Here is a 19,435-nt window from a genome sequence, read left to right as displayed (position 1 = left end):
ATATTTTCTTTGTTTTGGGATCAAGAGGCAGGGGTATCTTGAAAAATGTCACTGTAAACTATGTGCTAACTCTTAACTGTAAGCGAGAAATCCAGAACTACCACCAAATCATGACAGTTCACAACAGGTGAACTATCTTTTCTTTCAATAGTAGTGCCCACAAACAGAGCTAGAACTTTATAATCAATTAAGTTGCGTACTTTCAAGAATCTATCCTTGTTTAACTGTTTCACCTGAAGGTAACCATACATGCAGAAACTTGTTCACTGGAGTTAAATATAGACCATCACACACATCATAATTAATTCAGAATGGTGAATATCAAACTGAGACCAGCTTTTCAGGCTAAACCAACTAATATATTTATTTAAAATTAAATAAGAATGTAAAGCATAAAAGTTCATAAAAAATTCAAACAGTGCATTGTATAAATATAGATATGAAAAATGTCTGCTAATTACGTTTTGCACGTAATTTTGAAGAAATGTAATAGTCTTACAAGTTTGGCAAGATAAGGTCATTTTGTTTTGAACCACAGAGGCAAATTCAATAGGTTTTGTCTTCTCGTGCTGTATCCATATTGCTGTAACGCATTGCGTCAAATCGATTCCTCCAATATTAGAGTTAAGTGAGTCTTCTGTGCATTTGGTTACCAGAAGATGCAGGAGGGTTGCACAGTTTCACAGACCTGTGTTAACCTCTTAATTAGTCCGAGGTCAGGTTTTCAAATGACGACAGTTTATTTCGGTTTTGTATCATTCGATGACCCTATGGTCTTGGCAATGAAAATAGCATTGTGCATGAAAACATTCAAGTACGTTTGTGCATGTGTGGAACTCAACAAAAGAAAACAGGAGAAACGTAATTTTACCTATGGACATTCACCAGAGCACAACTACCCATTTGAAGAGGTCTTTTAGCTGTAACATAACCAGTCATACACAAAGGTCACACAATTGCTTTGTTTAGATTGAAGGAAATCTTTACTGCTAACATCAATTTGACTTAAGAAATTTAAAATCGGTCAACTAAGCTGCTCTATAATCAAATACATTATCTGGCTCTTTAATTAAAAATTAAATGAAGTGAACATTATTTATTCATTAGTTGGTAAGATTTCCTTCTTTCAAGGTTGTAAATACTCCTGGACGAGAAGAAGCAGTTGACTGTGCCTTGGAATACTTAGTATAAAGATTGGACACACAAAAGCATTCACCTTTCTGAACATTACTGAGGCTGAAAAATCAACGATCATTACACACAATGGTAAGATACTAAATTGTGATTGGATTTAATTCCTACAAATGACCTCCTTTTGAATACACCTTTAAACAAAAAAAAACGCATTTAAACAAAAAAAAAGCACAAAGCTGACAAGGTTTTATTAAAGACTTCAAAACTGTACTGCAAAAATGAAACATTCACTTGTCCAGTACATAGAACAGTATCTGACAAGGCGATCAGAACTTCTAAAACAAATACTCTTGAAAGCTAGAACTTTAAAGTCTGACCATTACAGTCGAGTCAGGCTTATCAATAAGCACACAGTATTCTTCCAATTGTTCAGGTATGGGGTCCAATTCTTTATATACAGATTCATCAAAATCAAACTCATTCCATGATGTGGCTAAAGTTTTATGTAACACAAACTTCTTGTTTAACCTTTGGTCGAGAAATCTTGGTCTCATCACTTTTTTCTTGTCCAGAACCACGACATAGTGCCTTGCGTTTGAACAACCGAAGGCTTGATCTCAGAAGGTCATTGTCCACGACTGGTTGATTTGCATACATCTGCTTTATTATACCCTGAGAAATAAACATAAATACAAATATAACAATAAATGCAAAACCAACAAAACAAATGCCTCAACATCAATGCATTATATGTTCTAGCAATGTTAAATGTTAAAAAGGCTTCTTTCTTATAAATCTCTTAAACAGCCCACTCAACATCAGAGTTTGAACAAATGAGAACCTGGTTTCTAGTTTGAACACTGGCACATTAGAGCAAAGAGCAGGAGTGGACAATTCAAGGTCTCGAATCTGCTCTGCTATTCAATATGAGTATGATCTCATCTTGGCTTCAACTCCTGTCTGTTTCCAATAATCCTTCAAACTCACAAATAAATTCACTGCCTATCTTGTCCTTAAATTGATTCAGGGTTCCAATATCCACTGCATTCTGGGGCAGTCAATTCGAGATTCACGACCCTTTGAGAGAAATAATTCCTCCTTACGTTTTAAATCTGCTACCCTTTCGCCTAAAATTATGACAGCTCATTCTCGATTGCCCCACGTCTACTTTGTCAATCCAATTTAATATCTTATATACTTGAAATAGATCTTCTTTCATCCTAATCTCGAGTGAATATCAGCCTAAATGGCTCAATCTCTCCTCATAAGGGAAGCTTTTGTCTCAGGATCGCTCGGAAGCTACATTGAAAAGGAGGGAGCACGGGACAACACACCATGAAATGAAAAGAAACCAAATCGGTGCTAACGGTTTCATAGAGGCAGAAAGCAATATGCATATGTCAAGCCAAATTAGATGAGACTGGTCTGTGGAGTGTGAGCATGGGGGTTGGGAGGATGAGAGGGAGTGAGGTAGGGAGTGAGGTAGGGAGTGAGGTAGGGAGTGAGGTAGGGCGGGGGGGGGGGGGCGGGGGAAGAGTGAGAGACAGAGAGAGATCACAGAATGTTATAACAGGTGGCTATTCGGTCCATTGTGTATTTACTGGCTCTCCAAATGAACAATATGACTTAGTGCCAATCTCCTACCTTTTTTCTAACCCCTTGCACATTATTTAAATAGAAACAATCATCTAAAATCCCTTCTGAACATGTCAATTCAACCTGCCTTCCACGCAGTGCAACCCAGACCCAAATCACTCAGGTGAAAAAGATTTTTTCTCAATTGCTTGTTGTGCAGATCACTTTAAATCACTCTCATTCTCAATCTGCTAATGACCAGCAATAGTTTCTCCATTTCTACCCTTATTCCCTCATGATTTTGAAACCTGCGAATCGATTTTCTCTGAACCTTCTCTCCCGAGGAGAACAGTCCCAACTTCCACAACGTATTCTCACAAGTGAAGTTTCTGATCTCCAGAGCCACTCTCCTGAATCTCTCTTGCATTCACATCCTTCCAAACGTCTGGCACTCAGAACTGTAAGCAATACTTGTGATTAATTTTCACAAGTGCCTTATACCTCCTTACACTTGCACTCTATGCTCCTACTAATACAGCCCAGGATACTGTATCCTTTATTAACTTCTCACTCTACCTTCAATGATCTGTGCAAGTATACACCCAAGAGGCAAAGGAGAACAAAAACCTGATCAAAGGGAATGGAAGCGAAGAGACAGGGGTCCTGAAGATGAATTTCAAGTATGGGGCCTAAACAGCTGACATTTTCTTCCAAAGATAGTGCGGTTTGCTTGGAATTTAGGGGAGAGAGGTTCCAACTCCCTGTATATGTTAATTCCTCCAGAGACCAAAAGCAAATGAACATCCAGCATCAGTAACAGTGCATTGAAGCAAAACAGGGAGAAAATTTGCAACAATAATATTCTAAACAAAAGACAGCATTACATCGTGCTTTTAACATACTAAGATGAACAAACTGTACATCAGAGCAGGAGTGAGCCAGTGAAGGCTTGGTGAAAAATGGATTTTGAATGAATTTTTTTTTGAAAAGGAGAACAGGTCAAGGAGAAAAACAGGACAGACAACAAAAAGAAAAAAAGCCAACAGGGAGATTGCACTACAGAAAGAAAAACTTGAATATTTGAGAGTTCTGCCATTAATCGCGCCTTAATAGAGATGTACTGGAGGCCAAAATTTGATATTAAAGAGTGTGTGTGTGGAAGCCTGGAGAAGATTGCAGAGGTAAAACAGAGCAAGATCAAAAATTTGAAAACGAAAACATGGATTAGGGCAAAGAACCAGGACAGTCAACAAGGAAATATATTTATGGACAAATGGGATTTACAGTGGGAATGGATACTAAGAGATTAATTGTAAGTGGGAGTTTATGAAAGGCAGATAAAGGAAGGAATGCAAAAATAAAATTAAAGTTGAGCTGAAAATTGTGGTTTCAAAGTAATAGGGGTAGCCATTGTTGTAAGGAAAGAAGCAAACAAGTAGGTTTGGATGCCATCAATACACCCAAAGGGAGTGACACAATGAAGGAGAGGTATGGAAATGTGAAAAAGGAGGGGACAAGGCTAAAGGAAGTTAATGGTAGAAATGCTTTGAATTATCAAAGGAGTTGAGAAAATAAACAGTAAAACATTCCTTTAAAATACTGGTCCATAATTGGGTAGGAGAAAGTGAACTGCAGATGCTGGAGATCAGAGCTGAAAATGTGTTGCTGGAAAAGCGCAGCAGGTCAGGCAGCATCCAAGGAGCAGGAGAATCGATGTTTCGGGCATGAGCCCTTCTTCAGGCTCATGCCCGAAACGTCAATTCTCCTGTTCCTTGGATGCTGCCTGACCTGCTGCGCTTTTCCAGCAACACATTTTCAGCCATAATTGGGTAACAAACATTTTAAATTTAACATTGGTTGATGGGGTCAGTTATCTCAGTTGGTTAGCGTGGCTCAGAATAACATCAAAAATACGGAGTCAATTCCTGCTGCAGTTGGGCAATACTTGGCCCCAACTTAGCCTCGCTGTTCCTGACAGTAGAAGGCAATGACAAACTATTACTGACAAAAACAGTCAAGAAATTTGCTCAAAAATGAGATTTCGGCAGAGAATCAGCCAAAGACCTCCCACAGGACATAGCACATATAAAGGACTGAAGAGCTAAATAGGTAAAGAGGGAGATTATTGTTTTAGTGTGCACACAACAGGTTATTTGATATGGAATGCTTCAGCTCATGTTGGCTACTGAAGTAAACTGAAGTAAATAAAATCTGGGAAAATGGAATTTCAGCAATTCCATTTCAGAATTTTCAGAAAAAGGTAGCCCCAGTAATGGATTATGCAGTGGCACAAGAGTGGGTCAAAAGAATTTTCAACACAACAGGAAATCAATGATTTCTAGAAGCTACAAATGAAAGTAAGTGAAAAGCTTGAAATTACCTCAGGAATAATGTCATACTGCAAGTAATGATAAATGCTTGGAATACTATCCAAGGTAAATTGCTGGAAGTAAAATAATGGCTGTTTTCAAGACACATGGGCTTCTATTAAGGAAGCATTATGAGCTGCAACTAGGTGAGTAGCAAGCATGATGCATATTTTATCTTACTTTCTTACCAGACATTTAAATAAATTCACTTCAACATGATCACTGGATGGCACTAAGTAGGCAGAACCTGGGAATGATTCTTCTACTTTTGGGGCTTTCAACGACTACAGATTGTGGCCACCCAAGCTGAGCCTACTAATTTGTCGCAGGATGAAACAACTAGGATGCTTTTAGATAGGGGTTCACCCTGTTTGCAGTTCTCTGCTCTGATCAAGTCAAGATCAACCAATTGAGCACAGGAATCTTGCCTGCTCTTTATGACTCTGTCAACATTGAGCCAACACAGGGCACCTTTGTTGACCATACACGTAATCTTCACTGCAAGTTTTCCAATAAAATTACTGACTTGTTTAATCTCCATTTAATACTATACTTTTAGAAATTCACTATAAGATATGCTGTCATTAGTTTCAAAAGTAATGGCTCATTCCAGATTCTGAGCAGTGATGTTAAATTGAACAAAAAGCTTACCTGATTCAAAATTAATTATACCTAAGTTACATCTTAAATAATGACTTGCATATTCAAAGCAGAGATGAGGAGTAATTTCTTCTCTCAAAGTTGGAAATCTGTGGAACTCTTCACCCCTGAGGGCTGTCGAGATTGGGTCATTAAGCATTTTTAAGGTTTGAGATAATCAATTTTTTTTAAACAGTAAGGGAAATAAGGGTTACAGAGGAAAGGCAGGATAGTGAAGTTCAGGATTATCAGATCAGCCATGATCTCACTGAATGGTGCACAGACTTGATGGGCTGAATGGCCTACTTCTGCTCCTACTAAGTAACAGACCTAAATCAGAGATAGACATAAAATTCCACTCTGGATACTAATCCAGTTAGTGATAAAACAAAGGTGGAAAGATACTTACTCTTTCATTTCTTAATAGCTGTTTGCGAATGGCAAGATCCCTCCGAGAACAAAGTGCTTTACAGCAGGGTCCCAGGTTACTAAGCAAACTCGCTCTCTCCTCTTTTCTCTGTATAGCAGCCATGTTGAGAGCTCCAAGCTCATGTTCAAAAAGGTTTTCTGCATCTTGAAGAAAATTGTAAGTATGGCAAATAAGGACAACGTTTACATTAAGGATACAAAAAGCACATATTCACACTTAGACAAGAAAAAGATTAAAATTGTAGATATTACCTATTATTAATCAAAATTCTTAAAATTACAGGAGTAGACACAAAGTGGTCGAGCATGTGGTGCTGGAAAAGCACAGCCAGTCAGGCAGCATCCGAGGACCAGGAGAATCGACGTTTCAGGCATAAGCCCTTCCTGATGAAGGGCTTATGTCTGAAACATCGATTCTCCTGCTCCTTGGATGCTGCCTGACCAGCACCACATGCTCGACTCTGATCTCCAGTATCTGCAGTCTCACTTTCTCTACACAAAGTGGTGTCAATTATGAGGAAGAGAAAAACTAGAGGCTGTCAAAATAGCCAAGATATCAAATGGAGAATTCAGAAGTCATACTATTACTGAGACAATAGTGAGAATACGGACCCCAAGGAGTAGTTAAACAGTAGACACAAGAATCAAGCACGAAGAACAAGAGAATGGAGGATGCAGTAATTTGTTAGATTCCCTCCAGTATGGAAACAGACCCTTCGGCCCAACTAGTCCATGCCAATCATGTTCCCAAACTGAACTAGTCTGACCTGTCTGCAATTGGCCAACATCCCTCCAAACTTCTCCTACACAAGAACTTATCCAAATGTCTTTTGAACACTGTAACTGTATCTGCATCCACCACTTTATCTGACAGTTCATTCCACACACAAGCCACTCTGTGTAAAAATGTTGCCCCTCATACCTTTTGAAATTTTTCTCCTCTCACCTTAAAAATATGCCACCTCGTATTGAACTCTCCACCCTTAGGGAAAAGACCTTGTCATTCACCTTACCTCTGCCCTTCACAATTGTATAAACCCTCATTAAGGTCACCCCTCAATCTCCTATGCTCCACTGAAAGAAGTCCCAGCCTTTCCAGTCTATTTTTCTGTCTCACACCCTCCATTTCTAGAACTAGAGCTAATCTTTATATACTTTTATAAGCTTTTATTTATGGGAGGACAAATTATGAATAGATAACTCCAAAGGCAGCCATTACAGTTCAGTCAGTTCCTTTTGCTTTTTTTTATATACTAATCAATCTGTTCGGATTAGTTATGACACACCTCCAGGCAGGTAAGGTGATGTTGAACCCTGATCTCCTGAGCCAGAGGCAGGGACAATCCACTGTGGTACAAGACCCTTATTCCATTTTATACAGGAATTCCAAGGTTATGACCAACTCCAGTCTATAACATTAAATACTACTAATGTTCAATTATTAACAATGAAGTTAGAAATAAACTAAAATACATAAGCAGATTACAACAGTGGTACTTTTTTTTATATAATACATTCAGTTCATTCAGACCTCCTCTTCCAGTCTATTTTAGCAACTGAAAGGTTATTTGATTTGAAATTAGATTGCGAACCTGCCCAGAAACCAATCCACTCACCTTGAAGTGTTGTAATCAATACTGCAGCCTTGAGCTCATTTATCAAGAAAGCATTCATTGTGTCGCATTGTATTTTTAATACAGCGATCATTTACTGGCATTATTTCAATCAAACACAATGATTTCAGAATTCCTTATATAGTAGACACTGCAGGCAATCAAAAATCTAACCATATTACTTTGCCCCCAATATCATGTGCCCTAATTTTGCTCACTAACCTCCTATGTGGGTCTTTATCAAAAGCTTTCTGAAAGTTCAGGTTCACTACATCTACTGGATCTCTCTCGTACATCTTCAGAGTTACATCCTCAAAAAATTCCAGAAGATTAGTCAAGCATGATTTCCCCTTCATAAATCCATGCTGACTCTGACCTATCCTGTTACTACTATCCAGATGTGTCGTAATTTCATCCTTTATAATAGACTACAGCATCTTTCCCATCACGGAGGTCAGACTAACTGGTCTATAATTTCCTGCTTTCTCTCCTCCAACTTTCTTAAAAAGTGGTACAACATTAGCCACCCTCCAATCCGCAGGAATTGATCCTGAATCTATCGAACTCTGGAAAATAATCACCAACTCATCCACGATTTCTCGAGCCACCTCCTTCAGTACCCTTGGATATAGGCCATCAGACCCTGGGGACTTACCAACCTTCAGACCTAATAGTCTTTCCAACACCAATTCCTGGCAAATATAAATTCTCTTCAGTTCAGGTCCTTCAGCCACTGTTACCTCAGGGAGATTGCTTGTGTCTTCCCCAGTGAACACAGATCTGAAGTACCAATTCAATTCTTCTGCCATTTCTTTGTTCCCCGTAATATATTCCCCTGTTTCTGTCTTCAAGGGCCCAATTTTAGTCTTAACCATTTTTTTGCCTTTCACATACCTAAAAAAGCTTTTACTATCCTCCTTTATATTTTTGGCCAGTTTACCTTCGTACCTCATTTTTTCTCTGCGTATTTCCTTCTTAGTAATCCTCTGTTGTTCTTTAAAAGCTTCCCAGTCCTCCGTTTTCCCACTTTGCTATGTTATACTTTTTCTCTTTTAACTTAATATGTTTCTTAACTTCCCTCGTCAGCCAAGGCCACCCATGCCTCCTCCTAGGATCTTTCTTCCTTTTTGGAATGAACTGATCCTGCATCTTCTGCATTATACACAGAAATATCTGCCATTGTTCCTCCACTTTCATCCCTGCTACGGTATTGCACCATTGAACTTTGGCCAGCTCCTCCCTCATAGCTCCATAGTTCCCTTTATTCAACTGAAATATTGTCACTTCTGATTGTACCCTCTCCCTCTCAAATTGCAGATTGAAGCTTATTGTATTATTATCAATACCTTTGGTGTTGTTCATGGCAGCCCGACAAGTTTCATTGACCTTGGCGAACAATTCTGCACCAGCCAAACGCTTGGATATTCCAGCTCGTAACAGGATTGCTCCAGGCGTGAACTTTAACAGAGCAGCTCCAGGCTCCCTCGGCTCTTTAGGCTGTTTGGGCAACAGACTCGACCAATCGACATCAATCACATCCATAGGATCTACAAGATAAGCTTTTGTCTTCAGTTTACTGTGTAAAACACATTTCTGAATCAAACGACAAGTTACTAACACATGTATATCCTGAAAAGCATGCAAGTAGCAAATAAAAATTCTCACTCAACAGACATTTCAAGTTTTGGCATAAGGTGTTTGGAATCATCTGTTCATACAAATACAGAACCCTTAGCACCGAGGATTCTCAATTCGCTCATGTAGCTTATTTGTCTATATTGTACATTTGCCTATTAGTAAAAACACAGCTATACTGGTGTGTACTTAAAATACTGTAATTTGCTCTAGAGAACGAGAACTATACACATTTACAAAACAACAATTACTCCCTACCACAGAAGGTTATTCCAAAAATTTATTTTACTGTTAATCATATATTTATTTCTTTTCTGTTAGTGATGTATGGACATCCAAGAGACTACATGTCCTCTTGGATAGTGAGAGACATGTTAAGGAAATCAAACATGGCTTCAGGAAGAAAAACTAATGTCCGACAAAATTAATTGTTTTATTTGAAATGGATGGATGAGGAAGTCAGATTGAGATTGTCTCCTTTGAATTTTAACAGTACTATGAAAGAGGCTTCTCTCTAAGCTTCAGCCTCTGGCATTTATGGAAATACATGAACTATGATCTCGGCTGTGTGATTTAAGTACATTTTTGATGTCATTTAAATTTAGATATTTGGAATGAATTAGTGACATATGAAATATTTTGTGTGTCTGAAAGGTTCAAGAATTATCTTTCAAATATTCATATAGCTATGGTGAGTTATTTTAAAAGTGTCTGAGAGCTAGCTTTCAGAACTATTGGGTTTTAATATACATTAGGTGTGGGTTGACAATGAATGGTAAACAATTGTGCATGAAGGTCTGTTAGAAATTTCTGGACTTAGTTTTCTTTTCAATTTTAGGGAAAAGTTGCATAATTTTGAGACCATTTCCAGTTGTAGTTTCAGTTTTGGAGCAGTTCTGAAGTCACCATGTGGTGAAGGTATATGTATAAAGTGGTACTTCTGAGTAAGGAGAAGACAGTTAGGTTTGTTAACACTAGATTATCTTAGGGTAAGGAATTAGTTATAGTTTCAAACCAAAAATGTTTGCATAAAACCCTGAAAAGGCTATTTGAAGCTGAGTACATTTAAATTCATGCGTTTGATTGCTCCAGGAAGAAGCTCTCGATTTTCCAGACTGGGAATTGGGGTCATAATCAACTTTAACCGTATTGCGATGCAACAAAAATATTTTTCTCTGGTGTAACCACTATGTAAAGGGTTGTTCTTGGAGCTTTAAGATTAATGGAATTATTCTTTTATCATGCTTTAAAAAGAATTATATACGTTTGTGATGCAAGTAAACAGACTGATTTTATCCTTTTATCTTCATTTTCTTAAAACTTTTGTTTTATTGTTAAAAATCAATCTGCAATATCATATTGCTTATACTTCAGACCACCTTTTAAAAACAAATAAACCAAAATAAGCCAGATTTCGATCTGAAAGTTGACTTGTCCAGTAAAAACTTCACCAAGGATCATAATAACTGCAAAAGCTAGTTATAAATACACTTGAGTCTGTGTGGAAATTGGTAGCAACTTGAAGAAATCATGTTGGGATTGTTGTGCTTGGCTAATTCAGTGATAGTGAGACTTTGGAAAACATGCAAAAGGGGACCACAGGATTAACTGCTAATTTAAAGCATTTTAGTTGTCATGATGGGCTAAAGAATTGGAACTTTTACAATTTTAGAGAAAGTCTTGTTTGGTTTGGTGGGGGGGTGTGGGGGGTGGGATGTCTTCTGGTTAAGGTTTATAAGATGGTGTATTACAGCTTACAGTTTGTTTTGATTACAAATGTTAGGGAGGATCAGAGTCACAATTTTAAGGTGTAAATGGAAGATCTAGATTAAAATAAAGAACTGGAAGATGCAGATGACTGGTTGAACGCTTTGAAGACAGTATTGCATGTAGTTTTGGTTGGGGAAGATGTCAGCTGTTACAAAAGATGGGCACAACAGAGGAGTCAGGGTCAAAGTGATTTGACTTCATGGGCTAGACAGGACCTTCCCAAATCTTCCCATCCCACTGTGGTCTGAATTTTTACCTGATTTCTTACTGCTTCTAGGAGATCACATTATTCTGGGTGGGGTAAGCATGCATATATGTTGTGTTGCAGAGGCATTGCGATTGTATGGGGCTGAATTGACTAGAGGGTCTTTGTTGGTTTATTATTTGTATGTATGTTTCTGGTAATCCAAAATCACATCACTGAAACAAGAGCTGCAGGGAAGTGAACGTATGGCAAATTCTGAATTGATCTAAACAATATTTTAGTAAAATATGGGGGTTACCTTACATGGCAGCTTTATGAATATTTTTCATTTCAGCATTGCTCAGTGCAGCCCAAAAATAGCAGTGGAATGGATTAAATGATTATTAATTATCATACAAGACCTCTTTCTTGCTAGGTAATATCAATGGGTACATTTACTCATTTAGCAACCAAATAGATTTGCATCTTTATGAAATGACAAATGAACAGACAGAAAAGGGAGGCCGAATGCAAAAATAAAACAGCTTTCATCGCTCACATGCAACTTTGATTCATTGAGAAATTAAACTACAAGGTTCATTGATATGTTAAGATGATTTTCTTTATTTAATATCTATAATTCCACCTGCACTGGTAATTTTACAAGAAACCTATCTTTCAGCTAAATTACTGAATAATTATGAGGAATAGCTGAATTGACACACACCTCCACAACACTGCCCAGGGCCCCAGCTTAGCTAGGTCAATTGCAGCACCAAAATCAGTACCCATGAAATCAGCTAACACAATGTAATAGTGTAGGAAAGCATAGGTTAGCCACTTGGCACAGATGCTTGATTATGCAGGACTTAAATATTACTGAGAAAAGAGACATGCTTCAAAGCTGTTCATCACACACAGAAAAGGTTTAACCTGGAATGGACAGGTTATCTTGAGGAAGGTTTGAACAGACAAGACTTGCATCCACTAGTATTTATAAGAGTAAAATGTGATTTGATTGAAACAAGGCATCTTGATAGGATGGATGTGGAGAGGATGTTTACACTTGTAGGAGAATCAAAAACTAAGGGTCACCCGTTTAAATCAGAAATTAGGTGAATTTGTTTTTCTCCCAAGAACCATCAGTCAATGGAATTCTCTGATCCAGAAAGCTACCAAAAAGCTGGGTCATGAGCCCTGGGAGCTCTCAGCCTTAAACTGCAGTTGAAGCAGAGTCCTTGAATACTTTAAAGGCAGAGGTGGATAGATTCTTGTTAATGCACTTGGCATGAGGAGTATAAAATGAAAATCTTCAACAGCATCCCTCTTCTATCCAGCAGTCTCTTGTTTATAAGAGCATTGTTGGATAAGTAGCACAGAGCACTCTAGGAATATACTGCCTGATTTAGTAAAATGTATTGAATACCTATGCAAACTGAGCATTAATAACCGAATATAGAAGTGAACTTTTATATCTGTCTTCTGGGAACTTATTTTGCGTAATAAAGGGTAGCAGAGTTTCAAATTAGATCATCTAATTGTTCGGGTAACAGCCTTTGGATCATCAACCTTCCAATTACACAGGTATGAAACATTTTAAAAGTTTTATTACTTAAAAAAAACCCCGAGTAGCAGACTGCACAGGCTGCGTACATGTTTTCCGAATGTCATTCTATTTTTAACAATATAGACTTCTATTAACTTAGTGTCAATATTTAATACACTATTGGGCTACTTTATTTTTAGTGTCCAACTGAATATGGTCAAATTGTTGATAAATTCAATACTCAATACCAATTAGTAATCGAACCTCAGGTTCATCGGTCCCTCCTGATTTATGGGATATTATGCTTCATTTTTACCCAGGTGGCTACCAGAGCTGTCTGAGTTAGGTGCCTAACTTCTACATAAAATTGATCAACAGTATCACAAAGAAAAACAAAGATGGAACTCTGTTATATTTCAAGCTGAAACAGCATTGGAGCCCTGACATATCAAAAGACTTGCTCTAGAACACAGATTCTTCACAAAAAATGTTCATCAGTTCATGTAGCTATCCTGCAGTTAACATCGAGAATACCATAGCATATAGACACAGTGAGCATGCATTTAGAAGTGGCCTGCCATTATGTAAAGAATAACGTGATTGAAGAATTTCAATATCCCATGGAAGCAGACACATTCTCCAGTGTTCCATTAGAGTGGGGGTGTGCGTGTGTGTGCCTATGTGGGTGGGGTGGAGGGTGGGGGAAGGTTGGTTTGGTGCATACGCTAGGGCACAGAATGATCAATAAAAGATATACTTTTTTTAAACTATGTGGTGACAGAGACATTCCTGCACCATAACTTGCTGGGGTACAGAAACAACACACTTATGATTAATTTTGATATCTGGTCAAAGAAACAGATGAATTTGTAGGAGTGAAATTCAGCTAAATACAAAAAGCCTTGGATTTAGGAGACAAAAAAATTAAACTCAATGTTGGAAAATTAACCCACCTAATTTTACCCTGCCAAGGATCATGCATTTTATCACATTGGAAGGGTGCAACTCTATTGAGAATGTCATAGAATGTGTGGTAAGCTGTGGTATTGCTCACTCTCAGTGATTAAATTAAACATTTTGAGGATCCCAATGGATAGACACTGTACAACCATTTGAACAAAATTCATAAATACAATCAGAAACATCATAGCAATACTCATATAAAGAACTGTAAGACTGCACACAAGAAGAATTGAAATTCTCACAAACTTATTGATCACCAGAGAGTGGCTATCACTGTGCTCCGCTCCCCACAATTGTTTTGTCTGCAGTCAATGTATTATTTCAAATTAACATTTGAATAACAATAATTGATCAGTAACCAACAAGTTGAATTTAAAATCTTAAACATTAGAATATTGCCAAAAGAATTTTGCTTCTGCTTTCTCAAACAGATCATACGCCTAAAGAAAGTTCAAATATTTTGACTAGCAAGTACAAGGGGATGTTCTCAACCAGGCATAATATGAAAGCTTGGCTAGATTTCCGACACTTATTCCAAAACTAGATGACTGATTCCAAAAACCGTGAAATAAAGTGAAGCAAACTTGCAAGGACTGAGTGAAATATTAAACTGACATAATTGAACAGTAACAGTGCAAACTGCTAACTGAACATCCCTTTCTTGCCCTTGTTACCCATGACGGCTCATGACAAAATAAAAGAACTCTAAAGTGACTCCCTATGTGCTCCACTGGTTAGGGAAATGTTATGGTTTGCATTTAAATTATGAGGAGACCTATATTAAAAGTGACTGAATCTAATATCCTGGGTGGGGGGTTTACTAGAACTCTTCGGGAGGGTTTAAACTAGTTTGGCAGGGGGATGGGAACCGGAGCTACAGATCAGAGGATGGCATATAGCTGGTGAACAGGCAGACACAGTGTGCAGAGAGTCTGTGAGGAGAGATAGACAGTTGATAGGTCAAAGTTGCAGTCAGTGGGTTGAAGCGTCTATTTTAACACTAGGAGTATCAGGAATAAGGGTGATGAACTTAGAGTATGGATCAGTACTTGGAGCTACAATGTTGTGGCCATTATGGAGATTTGGATATCCCAGCAGCAGGAATGGTTGTTGAATGGTTGTCCAGGGTTTAGACGTTTCAAAAGGAATAGGGACGAAGGTAAAAGAGGTGGGAGAGTGCCGTTGCTATTCAGAGATAGTATAATAGCTGTAGAAAGGGAGGTCGTCGAGGAGGGTTTATCTACTGGGTGGCAGTCAGAAACAGGAAAGGAGCAGTCGCTTAATTGGGAGTTTTCTATGGACCCAACAGCAACACAGGCATGGTGGAGCAGATAGGGAGACAGATTTTCGAAAAGTGCAGAAGTAAAAGGGTTGTTGTCATGGTGACTTCAACTTTCCCAATATTGATTGGAACCTCCTTTGTGCAAATAGGTTGGATGGAGCAGAGTTTGTCAGGTGTGTCCAGGAAGGAGCCCTGACTCAATATGTAGAGAGGCCAACTAGAGGGGAAGCCATATTGGATTTGGACTGGACAACAAACCAGGTCAGCTGTCAGATCTCTCGTTGGGAGAGCATTTTGGTGATAGTGATCACAACTCCCTGACATTTACTTATAGAGCAGTGAATGTGGTATATATGGATTTTAGCAACGCGTTTGATAAGGGTCCTCAAGGTAGGCTCATTCAGAAAGTAAGGAGGCATGGGATACAGATATTTGACTGTCTGGATACAGAATTGGCTGGCCTATAGAAGACAGAGAGTGGTATTAGATGGAAGGTATTCAGCCTGGAACTTGAGACCAGTGGTGTTCTGCAGAGATCTGTTCTGGGACCTCTGCCCTTTGTGACTTTTACAAATGATTTGGATGAGGAAGTGAAAGGGTGGGTGAGTAAGTTTGTCGATGACAGGAAGGTTGGCAGAGTGGTGTATAGTGTGGACAACTGTTGTAGTTTGCAATGAGAGATTGACAGGATGCAGAGCTGGGCTGAGAAGAGGCAGATGGAGTTCAACCTGGAAAAGTGTGAAGTCATTCATTTTCGAAGGTCAAATTTGAATGCAGATTATAGGGTTAAAGGCAGGAATTTTGGCAGTGTGGAGGAACAGAGGGATCTTGGTGTCCACTTCCATATATCCCTCAAAGTTGCCACCCAAATTGGTAGGGTTGTTGTGATGGCTTTCATTAGAAGGGGGATTGAGTTTAAGAGCCACAAGGTTATGCTGCAGCTCTATAAAACCCTGGTTAGACCACACTTAGAATATTGTGTTCAGTTCTGGTTGTCTCATCATAGGAAGGATGTGGAAGCTTTAGAGAGGGTGTAGAGGAGATTTACCAGGATGCTGCCTGGACTGGAGGGCATGTCTTATGAAGAAAGGTTGACGTAGCTAAGGTTTTTCTCATTGGAGTGAAGAAGGATGAGAGAGGACTTGATCGAGGTGTACAAGGTGATGAGAAGCATAGATAGAGTGGATAGCCAGAGACTTTATCCCCAGGGCGGAAATGGCCATTATGAGGGGGCATAATTTTAAGGTGATTGGAGGAAGGTTTAGCGGAGGTGTCTGAGGTAGGTTCTTTACACAGAGTGTGGTGGGTGTGTGGAATGCACTGCCAGCGGTGGTAGTAGAGTCAGATACATTAGGGACATTTGAATGCTTTTGGATAGGCACATGGATGACAGTAAAATGAAGGGTATGTAGGTTAGTTTGATCTTAGAGTAGGATAAAAGGTCAGCACAGCATTGAGGGCCAAAGGGCCTGTATTGTGTTGTTCCACGTTCTATTAATGCAATCTTATTTAGTATAGTAAATGGAGCACTTGAACACGGCCAGATGCACCACATAGAGAATATTCAATTTAGATTTTATAAACACATTGTTATTTCTTAACCATTTACAAAAAATTAATCATTTTAAAATTAGACAATGAACATACATATCCTACTCTACAAAAACACAGTGCAGCTTTTTAAAGGGGTACCTGATATTTTTTCTTCATCCTGGTTCTCTTCTCTTTTTTCTGCATCGTCTGCCAGTATTTCATCCAGTTCATCATCACTAATTGGCTCATATTCCTCACAAGACCCTGACACCGAGTACTGCGCATCATCGACTTTCCCATCTTGCTCACCTAAATGCAAAGAAAAATGCATGCTGGTGGCTGAGTAATGAACGACCAGAAGAACCTCAGACACACACTCTTTCTACCCCGTTCTCAAAAGAATTTAAATACAACAGACAATTTTGGTGGAATCCTTTACTTCTTAGATACAATGTTATTAAAACTACTTATCTCAGATTGATAATCACAAGGTCCAATTACTCAGTGACTGCACGATCCAACAAACGTGTGTAACCATGGCCTTCATATATGTGCCGTGACCCCCCTACCTCCACCTTTGTTACACTTCAGAAAGTGAACAGTAACGCCCACTTTTTCCATCCATTTAAATTATTAGAAGCCAAAGAGCATCAATGGATCATTTCAACACTATTTATCTCGTTTGACAACCTACCAATCTGTACCTCAAAAGAAAACATGCATTTGAGTGTCTTTGAGCAGCCTGTGGAATCATACTAAGATCTGCCTTTCGAGCTTGATTGCAACTTGACTGTGAAGACAACAGTAAGGCAACACCAAGTGCGCTTTTTAAATAAAACATCTTGTACATGGTGTATGAGCATGGTAGTCTCTGTCGTATTCATTATTCACCCTTAAGTGACCTTAAAAACGTGGTGGCAAGTTGACTTCTTGAACAATGTGGATCAGTGTACACAGTTGTTAGGTAAGGAGCACCGTGAAGTTGACCACAACAACGAAGGAGTAGCGGTCTATTTACAATTTAGTCTAATAGAAGACTTAGAGGGGAACATACAGGTTGTGGTGTTCCCATGCAATTGCCATCCTTATCCTTCCAGACAAAACAAACTGAGGGAAAGGGATAAAGAAACCTTGGTGAGTTACCACAACACAAACTGTAGATGGTAAGATGGGTAAGGTGCCAGTTATGTGGGCTGCTTTATTCTGAATGGCACTAAAAGGTAAAGGGTTGAGCTGTCAAACGAATTATACACTTCACACAAAACTTCAGCCTATTTCCATTACAATGCAAGAAACAAGTTCCCCTTTAGTATCTGATCATGACCTCAAAACAACAGCACTTACAAGCTCCATAACATTCTTTCGACATCCCAAGCAAAGTATGCCAAACCCCTTGGAATGGCAACTTTGCATATGCAAAGGTACACACAGACATAATCCAGCACATTCACTGAAGCAAGCACAGATATGTGACCAAGGTTTTCAGATAACAGGAGAAATGGTAAGCATTTTAGAGATACATCACCACCAGCACATGTTGTGACACACAGGAGAATCAAGTCAAGTTTCAAACCTGCTTGATAGCTGGTGATTGGAGAAACTGCAGCCAGATACATGCATACCTACAGATCTCATGCTTAGGTTGAATCAGATGGCAATCCATTACCAAGAGTTGTTTGGCAGTATCACTACTGACCGAACCGGTCAAGTTCTAAAGGACATTACTGCTAGACTGGGTCTGTGACAGGTGGTGAAGGAACCAAGAAGATGGGAAAACAAACTTGACTTCATACTGCTGCAGATCCAGTTCACCATGATGGTATTAGTAAGAGACGATTGAGCAGTCCTTATGGAGATGAAATCTTGTCTTCGTGTTGAGGAGACCATCTGTTGTACTGCGTCGAATAATCACTGTGATAACTGCGGTAGACTTTGAACAGATCTAGCAAGTCAAGACTGAGCAGTGCTGTAGACCAACAGCAGCAGGATTATAATGCAACCCAATCATGGCCCAGTGACTTCCCCACTTACATTATCAAGTCGAGTGATGAATGAAGAGTTTAATGAAGAGTGCATGCCCAGAGCAGCAACAGACATACCCTAAAAATGAGGAGAAACCTGGTGAAGCTACAAAACATGTGTGCCAAATGACCTAAGGAGGAAGTGACAGACAATTAAGCAATGCCACAACTAACAGATAAAAGCAAATGCTTTGACAAAGGGTCGGTTAGACTCGAAACGTCAGCTCTTGTGTCTCCTTACAGATGCTGCCAGACCTGCTGTGATTTTCCAGCATTTTGTCCTTTGGTTCCGCAACTAACAGATCTGACCTAAGTTCTGCAGTCCAGCCACATCCAGTTGAGAAAGGTGTTGGACAATCAAATAACTCACTGGAGGAAGAGGCTCCACAAATATCACCATCCACAATGATGAGGGAGCCCAGCACATCAGTACAAAAGGTAAAGCTGAAACACTTTCAACAAGCTTCAGCCAGAATCTCGGCCTCCTCCTAAAGTTCCCAGCATCACAGTTATCAGTCTTCAGCCAATTTGATTCACTCCACTCCAAGAAACAGTTGGAGGCACTGGAATACTGCAGAAGGCTATGGGCACTGACAACATTCAGCAACAGCACTCTGTCCAGACCATGCCGCTCCCCTAGCCTAGTTGTTCCAGTACAGTTAGAACATTGGCATCTATCCGACAATGTGGAAAATTGACCAGGTATGTCCTGTACGCAAAAGTCAGAACAAATACAACCTAA

General features: G+C 39.1%; 1 protein-coding gene across 13 annotated transcripts in view; it reads right to left on the bottom strand.

Moving 5' to 3' along the window:
- Positions 1-337: 337 nt before the first annotated feature.
- zc3h13 (zinc finger CCCH-type containing 13) overlaps positions 338-19,435 on the bottom strand; it is a 91,926-nt gene continuing 72,828 nt past the window's right edge. For all 13 annotated transcript variants that reach the window (XM_072584605.1, XM_072584617.1, XM_072584613.1 and 10 more), the window contains 4 exons: positions 16,832-16,981; positions 9,106-9,306; positions 6,127-6,290; positions 338-1,806 (listed from right to left, as the gene is read on the bottom strand). In XM_072584605.1, the coding sequence (XP_072440706.1) occupies positions 1,636-1,806; positions 6,127-6,290; positions 9,106-9,306; positions 16,832-16,981 (686 nt within the window). In that variant the 3' untranslated portion in view covers positions 338-1,635. The remainder of the gene's footprint in view (positions 1,807-6,126; positions 6,291-9,105; positions 9,307-16,831; positions 16,982-19,435) is intronic.

Source organism: Chiloscyllium punctatum, chromosome 15, assembly GCF_047496795.1.
Source record: "Chiloscyllium punctatum isolate Juve2018m chromosome 15, sChiPun1.3, whole genome shotgun sequence".
Classification (NCBI taxonomy): Eukaryota; Metazoa; Chordata; class Chondrichthyes; order Orectolobiformes; family Hemiscylliidae; genus Chiloscyllium; species Chiloscyllium punctatum.
The sequence above is the reverse complement of the archived record's forward strand: the minus strand, read 5'-3'. Positions and strand labels throughout refer to the sequence as shown.